Genomic DNA, 10,393 nt, shown 5'->3' with positions numbered 1-10,393 from the left:
TTAATAGGTGCATCTCCGGCTTGTCAAAGATACACCAACTATCTGATGTGTTATATTTGTGCCCCGTACCAAAACCGGTTCTACAAGTTTGAGAGACTGACGGTATGCGAGGAATTCTGTGATGATTGGTTCGAGGCGTGCAGCTCAGCCATTCTGAAGGGTGTAGTGATCAAGGATTTATACAACAACGGGAAAGCGTTCTGTAAGGGCCGTTCTTTCGAAGTGGATATGTACGCGAACCAGAGGTGCTACAACTTTGACTCTAAACTGGACAAAACGAGCATTGGGAGCAGCGCCATTGTTGGTATCGAGTTGTTTTGTGGTCTTTTAGGTTTAGCGTGGATTTTAAACAGGACTTATTGATTACCTAGTTTGTATTTCGCTGAAAACATCGAATATTGACTTTGCTTTTAATTAGACTTGCACATTTAAGATGCCAAATGTTATATAGTTTTTATTTCAATTATAACGAACTGGTATTATTATTAAACATAGTGAATATAATTTTGTAGCAATATTAGCCTTTTCACATTTTTGTAAAAGAGAAATTTTATACTGTTTATAATAAAAGTAATTTTGTGTATGCATTTTTTTGACAATAATTATTCTTCAATAAGGAAATTTATACTATTCGTCTTAAACCTGTTGAAAGATCATTTCGACATTTTCATATTGATCATGTTGATCATAATGATACCATTCCAGATATCTAGATGGGCAGTACTACTTCCAGTTTTTAAAAAATTAGTTTACAGTACTCTTTATTGGACTTTATAAAAAAAATCGTTTCGTTGACGCAGTTAGAAGTTTAGATGCATTTGTTATTAATTTTAAAATAAAACGAATCCAGAAATCATTTATAAAATTTCGTATAAAAACGACAGAATCATAAAACTTCTATTTCTTTCATTAAGAATAGCCCTGGAATGCAAAAACAATCACTGAACTGACTTTCATCACATAATAATCGGCTGAACTTGTCACTCAAATATTTAATTTTGTGACGAAATGCCCGGCGGATCAATTTAATTACTAATCGGATTACATTAACTACAAATATCTTTGGCTCGCTCAAATCGCTGACAAATTGAAGAATTTCTTGGAATAGCATATTCAGAATACGGCATGGTACTACGATGGAAAAAAAGGAATGTCGGATGTTTCGAAGTGACACAACCTACCTTTTGTACCTTCGCCAACAGAAGAGTCTACCCAGTAAAGAAGGTGAATAGAGTACGAGTTAATTAGAAATGTTTACATGTTGTTTAAATAATATACAGAAGGATAGAAATCTGAAAGTCAATTCTAAAATATTGTTTGTATTTTTAAATTAAAGATATAAGAATCAACTGACTGGTTTTTTTTTGGTTTAAAAGTTTGTTGGAATTTTTTTTAAAATTCAGCAAATGGAATTGATGTTGCATGCGATGAACAATGTATAAGGTAATTATCTTTCAGAAATTAAAAGACAAACAGAGAAGAAGAAAGAAATTTTGCTATATAAGGGCGCTTGTCAAAAGTGTGGGATTTCTTGTGTATCTAGATTTAAGCATCAAATTGGATCTACCGACATTGATTTGTCTAATTCATGTCTGAACAAATTGGAACCGTTGGCCATATTATACACAATAAAGGTATGTTGAATTATTTTCATTTTAACATCGTATGAGTTAATTAATACTGTGAAAGTTAAGGACAACCTATGAGTAATGGGCAAGATCTATCTTAAGACCAAAATTTGTCATAGGATCTCATCATACAAATGTAGCTGTTTCAGAAAACTGACATGTGGAATTTGTATATTCTTTTTTCATTTTTGAATATAGACTGGTCATACGATACGCGATCTAAATCTTTCTGGGACAAATATGGACATTTTATCGAGCCGATATCTCTCAAACTTCCTCAAACACAACAAAACATTGAACAACCTCGTGAGTTTTTGATAACAATAATTTCTTTTCGTTGACCATATAAAATTTGACTTTATAAAATTAAACAAATTTTTGAAAAGTATGACCATCTCTAAATGCACGCCGACAAATTGAATTTGGTAAATAAATCATAAAGGAATTGGCAAATCAGTATGGTCGTATTAATATTTTGTTTAAATTGTTCTAGAATATTTCAAAATGTTTAGTACATGGGGATATCTTGAAAACTATTGTCGCTGCACTGCTGACGTCACAGGTTCGAACGCTAGATGTTGGAAGTAAGCAAACATATCATTTCAAGTTTCGTTTATATGTTCTTCTTTGCTTTATCAACTTATAATGGATAAAATAATTTCAAAAAGGTATTAAAGGAAAAAAAAATGAAATATTAATTTTCTTTAAAGGCTTGAAATTATAATTTTTTATTTCATATCCAGAAAACAATATTCAGGATCGCGACAACAAAATGGTAGCTTTATTAATTGTAAGTATCAAACAAACATTCGTGAAAACACGCGCAACATTTAGCCTTTCCTTTTTATGAAATGTTTCTGAAAACCCACATGATAATTCAATCAATTGTATTCATGTTAAAAAACTGTAGTATCACGTAAAACCTCCTAAAATGTTCCATTATTTTCAGAATCATAAAACATTGAAAGAACTTTATCTGAGTCACAATAAATTAGAAACAAGAAACACAAGACCTATAGAGTTTTCCTTTGGTAAGAAATAAATTAATTTTCTCTTAAACCAAAGATGTTTGTGTTGGTATAATTCTGACGTAAAGTTAAAACTCTGCATTCGACATTCTCATATCTGAATATTATTTATTAACTTTTTTTTTAGCCTCTAGTTCGCTAGAGATTTTAGATCTCTCATGGAACTGCATTCGATTTACGGGAGCAGTAGATATTTCAAGAGGTTTGATGGTACGCATGCGCTTTGTAGTCAAATGTACAGACCAGCTGCATGTAAAATTTGCCCAAAACGCTTTGCTTGAACTAAAATGTATAATTTCTCATGGGTTTTTTTTGCAGCGCAATAAATCATTGCTAAGACTCAATTTATCTTGGAACGGATTTGGATTTGAAGGTTGCGTAGCGCTTGCAGAAATGTTAAAATCAAATAATATTTTGACAGAACTTGACCTTACAAATAACCGGATTCATCCGCCAGCATTGATTGCTCTCACACGTGGATTAGCACAAAATAAAACGCTTAAATTACTGAATGTAAGTAAAGAAAGCATGCTTGATGTTATACCAAGATCAGATCATCATAAAAAAAATTGAAGGCAGAAGTTGTTTTCATATTAAATAAAACATTAAAACACATAATTCGCAAAATAAATGTTGATTTTCGTTTTTCCAGCTAAGCCTCAATCCTATACCAGCATCATATTCCTGCATCTTGTTTGGTAATATTCTGCAGAATACATCTTTAAATCACTTGATATTGAAGGTATGATGCAGTGTACATGTAAAAATACATATTATATAAAGGCCTCCTTATCAATTTATGCAATAAAACTTTTTTGAAATGCCTATAAGAAGTTTCATGTATACTTATATGATGTAGTTTTCATGTAGAAAATGGTCGTAAATGAGGAGTTTGTCGAACTTCTTAGAAACGTTCAACAAACAAGAGATGTTCAAGTGGAGTTTGAAAAGTCTCTTCCTGTACCCTCCCTGGACCATCAAACAATGACTAATCAGGTCAGGGCGCCCTGGTTATTTAACCTTGACCCTCTCGCTCTTCTGTTTATGCTGAAAGAGAAAAACAGAGCGCAAGACTTCTTCAATAAGATAAACAGAGATGGCGACAATGTTTTATCTTATGATGAATTTAAGGAGTTGTTCAAGGTAGGCTTATGCACTAAGCGTTTAGGTCATTGCAACAGTTGTTGAGTATTTCGTTTTTAAATTTATACAAGCATAGAAATAGAATTAAAATAGCATACATTTTATTTATTAAAATACAAAAAATAAACTATTTTGAATAATAAATCAATAATATTCAGAGTAAAAGAAGTAATGAACACCAACGAAAAAAAGTGTTTTGCATATCAAAAAACAATTAATTATTAATGAACACATTAATATGGTAAAAAAAGTGAAGATAAAAAATATTTTCTACATACATGTATAATATATCAAAAATACTAGTACACCAAATATTGCTCTTCAACATAAATAAACTTTTGTTTATATGAAGTCCAAGTGTTGCTCAAGCAATGAAAAATGTTATATTTTCTCTTTTATATAGCGTGCTGGTGTCCCCGTCTCTCAACTAGTTCTGGATAAAATCATAGAGTTTTTGGACAAAAACAAAGATGGAAGCATTGATTTGAGGTACTCTTGACTTTTTCACAACACTTGTACTTAATGTTTTTGTTCATTCAAATGATACATATATATGCGCACATTTGCGTCAATGAGATTTCATGACGTTACTTTTTGTTTTCGTCACAGTGAATTCTTGGATGGCGACAAAAGGATGAAGAAAATCACAAGAGGCCATGCAAAAGAAAATTTGAGAAGGGAAAGTTATACTAAGTATTCTCGGTCGTTCAGAGAAGCTAAGATTGATGCAAAAACATTTCGACTCGACATTGAATCCAATCAATAAGCACTACTAACATCTCCATTTGAAATGAAGTGTGAATGTAATTCATTCCTGGAAGTTTTTGATTATGGAACAACTCTGACCTCGACAGGTACAGATGAACTCCTGAAAAAAGGAATATGATCTTAATGAAAGATATTTTGTTCAATAAGAAATTCCATTACATTCTGTAACTTTTATCATTGTTAACGTTAAGCGACCCAATTGGATGTTTACGTACCTTCTTCTGTCCATTTGAAGAGCTTGGTCGGAAGCTCGAACCATGATTACATAGGTTTCACCTCTGTTTACGGCTCCAGAGCAAATAATACTAGCATTTGTATTCAGGTGGTCTTGCTCTAACTTAAATTTATCATTCCCGTTGTTAGAAACGCTCTGGATATCAAATAGTATATCACCGTCATAACCATCATCGTCATCTTTTGCAAATATCTGAAATATTAACAATAAGTTGCAGTAAAATATCTTGTATTTGTACCTTTCAATTATAATGAAAGCAGATAAAGTTATTCCTTTAAAAACAATGATACATTATTCTGTAATATAAATTACAAACACAAATATATTAAAGGAATTATTGTTCTATTATTAGTTATTTGGTAAACTTTAAAACCATTAGTATAGTATCAAATACTTTGAAATCAAAATACCTGAACGAGGTTAAGATTGTTCTTGAAATAGTTTCCTTCTTGAACATTTACAAAGTAAATAGGTGCAAAGAATCTTGGTGAATGCAAGTTCACCTTGCAATGTGGACATCCCTTAAATTCTACATAAATTATGGCGTGGTCACTCAAAGCAGGGAAACCTGCATCGGTTGCTGTTACGTTGAACTTAAAAAATAAGATACCAAAATATATAATACTAATATAAATTCGTTTCAAAAATACGTTTACTACAATTAAATGAGAAAAATGATCAAATATCATTTTATGCTAAATTTAATAAAATATAATTACAACAAATCTATTATCTTTTCCAGTTGCACACTTCTTTAGATATATTTGTCCTGTCTTCGAGTCGAGGTAAAAGTAATATTCAGCGATTTTACTATTTGTTATCGTGTATACTATTTGGTTGTTTGGAGTCTGAAAAAATTAAAATATAAAGATTTATAGCAAAATCAAAATATATAACTCAAAAATTAAAAACGCACTTTTTCTGGTTGTAGAGAAAATATGCCAAACAATAATTTAATTCAAATTCAATAAGCATTCAACTGTCACAAATAATGTGTCTGTTTTCAAAGATCAATACGCTGAAAATTTTTAAATTGTTTTTCCGGTTTATAGTTTACATTAGATCTACCAATAACAGACTCAGTTTTCTTCGAATGAGTTTTCCTTTGTATTTTCCTGTTTATCAGGTTCAATCCCAGTCGTTATTTTATTTTTTTTAATTTTAATTCATAGGTTAACAATACAATTTAAAATGAAATAAAATCTTATTACATTGCTTTTTTTAAATCCTATATTCCCATAACCTCAATTCTCTAAAGAATTATCTTATTTCTATGAAATTCGACTCCTTTCTCCTAGTAATGATCCTCATTAACCCCCCCCCCCCCTCCGACAGGTGAAGAAGAATATTCATTAGCTTGTTTCAACAATAATTTCACAGATCCTTGCTTCAACGTTCTTAAACTATATATTTTGTTTATATTATATAAGCTGCTTGGCGAGCGGTAGAGCATATTTTACGTACGCTGTAAAACAATGATTCTATTACGTAAATTTGTATTACATTAATTGACAATGCCGCACCATCAATCAAGCTATTTATGAACAAGAGACCTACGGTCCACATCCCTCACCTGAACAACAGTTCTTGAATCATTTTCATTCAAAATTTTGAAATAAAAAACTTTTTGAAAACTAAATAAAACTAAATAGGTCTCATGTATTTCAAGACTTTACAAAACAATAAAAGATACAAAAATAAAGTCTTCGTAATATTCTAAAATCGAAGATCCAATAACTGAACAATCTCAAAAGCCCTGACCCCAGCGTATCAAAGATAATAAAATTGATAAATAAAATGATAAAAAGTAAAATATGGCGACTGGCCTCGATGACCTCGATACGAGGACGCTTAGATAGTAAATAACTACTAGTTAACGTAGACTTGTATTTCTTGAGAAAATGATTATTTAACATCTGTCTTACACAATTCTATGTTGAACTTTGAACCAAACCTGGGACCCTAGTATAAGTCTGGGTGTCACAGTTCAAATAACTAAAGCCCCTTTCACAATTGGCGCACGGCAAGACGCGACAAAATATTCGTGCGACCGTAAAAATTAGAAATAGTTCGTAAACTGTTGCCAAAATAGTTGCCTGTAAAAAATTACTTGTACGAAAATCGCACGATCCAGAGCGACCGTTGTGCGATATTAATGCTTTTAATCTTGCGATATATCTTGCGTCTATATGCGACTGTTCTACAAATCGAGTTTTGTAAGATAATGCAATAGCATCGAACGTATGAGTGAAAGGGGGAGGGGGTTATCAATTATATACCGCCCGTCTCCAATGCTCTTCAGAAGACTTTGCTGAATGCAAGAGAAGATATCGCCAAAGAAGATGACAAAAGAACATCTAAAATCAAAGTCAAGTATGACCTTAAACAGATATGTTTATACAGTTTACACTGCATAAGAGAACTATTCGTTCCCGTTTTGTTTTCGCTTATTTCGCTCTTGTTGTCAGTTAGCGGATTAAGACTTGGCGAATTCCAATGTCTCACATTATCTCTCTTCTACCACAGCATTGCTGAGTCGAATTCAAGACGAAGCAAAACTATGAGTAAAAGCGAAAATATAAGGGGCGAAAAGAACCCTGATCCAGTAAATTACTAAGGCAATGCATGGCATCTAAAATCGACAAATCTTATAATGATAGTAAAACGTTGCAAGATTACATGAGACACGTTGTGCAAGAGGCTCGTGTTCTTACAACACGCGCATCAATAGCTGCGGTTTATCTTTATTAAAAAAAAATTGTGCATTTCTCTTGCGAGTACAGAAAACATTGTAAAATGTTCGTACTAATGTTTGTGCTTTGCATGGCAATAATTTAGATCGCATGCAGTTGTCTTAAAATCCTTGCATAGAAATTTCACAAACTGTAGTAATAACACTGTGTCGGATATTTATGCCAGTGCCAAGGTGGCATTTTTGCACCCGTCTAAGCTGAATATATCGAAAAATTCAAATATGCCATACGATAGACCATTGCTTTGAGAGTTAATAATTACCTTTCTTATCATTGTATCTCACCTGTCAGATGAGATATTAACCTTTCAAAAATAAATTCCTATAGGAAAATAATTTTTCCCATAGGAATAACAATTTTCCTATGGGTGATTTGAAATTTCCTATCGGAATATAAGAACTTCCTATAGGAATTTCAATTCGGATAGAGTTTGCTAAAATCCGATAGGAAAACTTAATATCCTTTAGGAAAACTACATGCCTGAATCAAATTCCTACAGGAAATACCATTTTTCCTATAGGAAATATAATTCCTATAGGACTTTTAAAAAATCACATAGGATTGTCATATTTTTTTCTGTAGGAGAATCAATTCTCCTATGGGAATTATCATTTTCAGATGGGATATTAATTTTAAAAAGTAAATATCTCACCTGTCAGGTGAAACACACTAAAAACTAAAGTGGTTATATACTCTCTAGTCAATAGTATATCATTTGGTATATATATTGATTTACCAAAAACTGCATCTTAAGCGGGTGCAAAAATGCCACCATGGCACTGGCATAATTATCCGGCACAGCGTTTTCAGTTGTTTTTGAGAAGAAGATTTTAACAAGGGCACCGCTAGACGGAGCATCCCCTCGCGACATGACTTATTGTAGGGGGAATGCATTATTTAGGAAAATACATGTAAATTTATCAGATCAAAATAAATATGACACAAGTACTTTTTAAAACCACTTTCAGTTTATAATATCTATTTTATCTTAATCCCCAAGCTTTGTGGTGTATAAATTAGGGGGGGGGGGTACATTTGCGTGGTTGTACAGTTTTCCTATTCCTAGCAGAAACTCAACACAGTCACATATGCTTTAAAATTCAATAATTTAGATTCATTTAGTGACTTTCATTTTTATATAGGCATACATAAACGAGCCGTATACATTATAAAACGTAGTTGAGAACCTAGCGATCGGTAGTCTGCTCTGGTGGACAATTCTAGTTGCTTGTCGTATGCCAACCCATAGTAGTAGATATGCAGGTAGTGTTAATATGAAACAATGTTCATGTGATAAATGTGCGATATCTGTCAATTGCAGTCGATCTAAGGGTCAAGGTAACAACTAAGACCGCTGAACATTACCTGGCAAGATTGGAAACATACAGCTTACGTGTATTTTACCCGTTACTGTCAAAACATTTGAAATGGGCGGGAACAAATTAACACGGACGTTTGAGAAAACATTGGATTAAAACTACAGTTGTATTTTCAACCCACCCCATATATTCGTACAAATATACTTAGCAAAAAAGTTAATTATTATCTGAGTATATTTTAATTTATTCATTCGGAAATTAAATTATTCTCCTCTGGGAATAAACCCCGTTTCAACAATGGCCCACTTGATTTCATACCTGTTACGATTGATTCTTTGAATTCATCGGACACAGCTTTGCTTTGCGTATAATATCTCCAAATGTGGATCTTCCTATATTTTCTGATTATATATATTTATACTTATTGATGATAAAAGATCTTAATCAATTGCTTTGCTGATACTAAAATAACAGTTTTTTTACGATCAATTTAACTTATATAGCAAGTTAGAAAAGCTGCGGTTTATCGAAAAACACTTCATATAACTACAGTTTCAATCCAGTGTATTCTCAGACGTCCGCATGAAGTTGTTCCCGCCCATTTCAAATGTTTTGACTGTAACAGGTGAAATTGACGTAAGCCTTATTTTTCCAATCTTGCCAGTTAATGTTCCGCAGTCTAGACTCTAAACAATCTAAGGATGATTCCGTAGGAATATCACAAATTGAGCATTGCAGTTCTTGAGCATTATTCCAATATATTTTTAAGTTTAATTTTGAACCTTTCTTGGGACCCCAGCGGTGGTCCTGTGGTCACGACTTTAACAATTTAGAATATTTGCTCTATATAAAGCATTTCGGCAAATATTGGTATTTCTTGTGTAGTCATTTTTTAGAAGAAGAGCATTTTTAAAGACATACATCCTAATTTTACTGTTTTGTGATTATTTTACTTTTGAAAACGGTCCGACCTTTATTTTAAAGATTTATTATCTCATTCCCTTAGGGATGTTTTGTATCAAGTTGGTACAGTCTGGCAAAGAAGAAGTAAGAACGTAAAATGTTTACAAACAGATGGACATAGTATTATGTACATGTATATTCAACAAGAATGTTTTTATTCATTTTACTACAGAAATTTATATTTGGAAAAAACCGATTTTTTGTTTTAAATTTGGTGAACGTTTCTAAGACACCTTGATTAAATGAACAATAATTAATTCATTGATAACTAGTAATTTAGACCATACCGAGGTAATTTTGAAAGAAAATTTTATACCACATTGGAATTTTTTCGTAAACGTTTATAACATATCCTATTTGTAATAATTTGGATTTACAGGATATTTGATCCGTGAGAGGAATATATGTATATTCAACCCAATTTTTGTTTTCAAATAAATTCTTCTTAAAAGGGGACATTAACTTTTATTTATTCTGAAATTATATGAAAAATTAAGGAATTATACAAGATGTCTGTACGCTTATAATTGAAATTTTTGAAGTTTTTGTATATTTG

The 10,393-nt window shown here is 31.9% G+C and overlaps 2 protein-coding genes across 3 annotated transcripts in view; one reads left to right on the top strand and one right to left on the bottom strand.

The window, feature by feature from the left end:
- The first annotated feature begins 211 nt into the window (after positions 1–211).
- Positions 212–4,565, top strand: LOC105344509 (leucine-rich repeat-containing protein 74B). Of its 2 annotated transcripts, XM_011452289.4 has the most exons (13): positions 212–304; positions 1,109–1,224; positions 1,459–1,634; positions 1,827–1,934; positions 2,122–2,212; positions 2,372–2,418; positions 2,578–2,659; positions 2,784–2,866; positions 2,975–3,169; positions 3,309–3,398; positions 3,527–3,799; positions 4,203–4,288; positions 4,409–4,565. In XM_011452289.4, exons 2-13 carry the CDS (start codon positions 1,137–1,139, stop codon positions 4,563–4,565), a joined length of 1,476 nt encoding a protein of 491 aa, XP_011450591.4. In that variant the 5' UTR covers positions 212–304; positions 1,109–1,136. The 2 variants fall into 2 exon arrangements, with proteins under 2 accessions (XP_011450591.4, XP_065922155.1); XM_066066083.1 differs by having other exon boundaries at positions 2,784–3,169.
- LOC105347723 (protocadherin Fat 4) overlaps positions 2,980–10,393 on the bottom strand; it is a 49,162-nt gene continuing 41,748 nt past the window's right edge. The window contains exons 55-58 of the mRNA XM_066065137.1: positions 5,522–5,650; positions 5,213–5,395; positions 4,783–4,994; positions 2,980–4,667 (exon numbers count right to left, since the gene is read on the bottom strand). Coding sequence (XP_065921209.1) covers positions 4,628–4,667; positions 4,783–4,994; positions 5,213–5,395; positions 5,522–5,650 — 564 coding nt within the window. The 3' untranslated portion in view covers positions 2,980–4,627. The remainder of the gene's footprint in view (positions 4,668–4,782; positions 4,995–5,212; positions 5,396–5,521; positions 5,651–10,393) is intronic.

This window comes from Magallana gigas, chromosome 7 (assembly GCF_963853765.1).
Source record: "Magallana gigas chromosome 7, xbMagGiga1.1, whole genome shotgun sequence".
In the NCBI taxonomy this organism is placed as follows: Eukaryota; Metazoa; Mollusca; class Bivalvia; order Ostreida; family Ostreidae; genus Magallana; species Magallana gigas.
Note: the sequence above shows the minus strand (reverse complement) of the source record. Positions and strands in the feature narration are given on the sequence as shown.

Bases quoted from the DNA above. Each gene is read 5' to 3' on its own strand.
- LOC105344509 (XM_066066083.1), top strand. From the start codon at position 1,137: ATGGAAAAAAAGGAATGTCGGATGTTTCGAAGTGACACAACCTACCTT. The intron at 2,660-2,783 runs GTAAGAAATAAA...CTTTTTTTTTAG, and splicing joins ACCTATAGAGTTTTCCTTTG to CCTCTAGTTCGCTAGAGATT. The intron at 3,399-3,526 runs GTATGATGCAGT...GTTTTCATGTAG, and splicing joins TAAATCACTTGATATTGAAG to AAAATGGTCGTAAATGAGGA.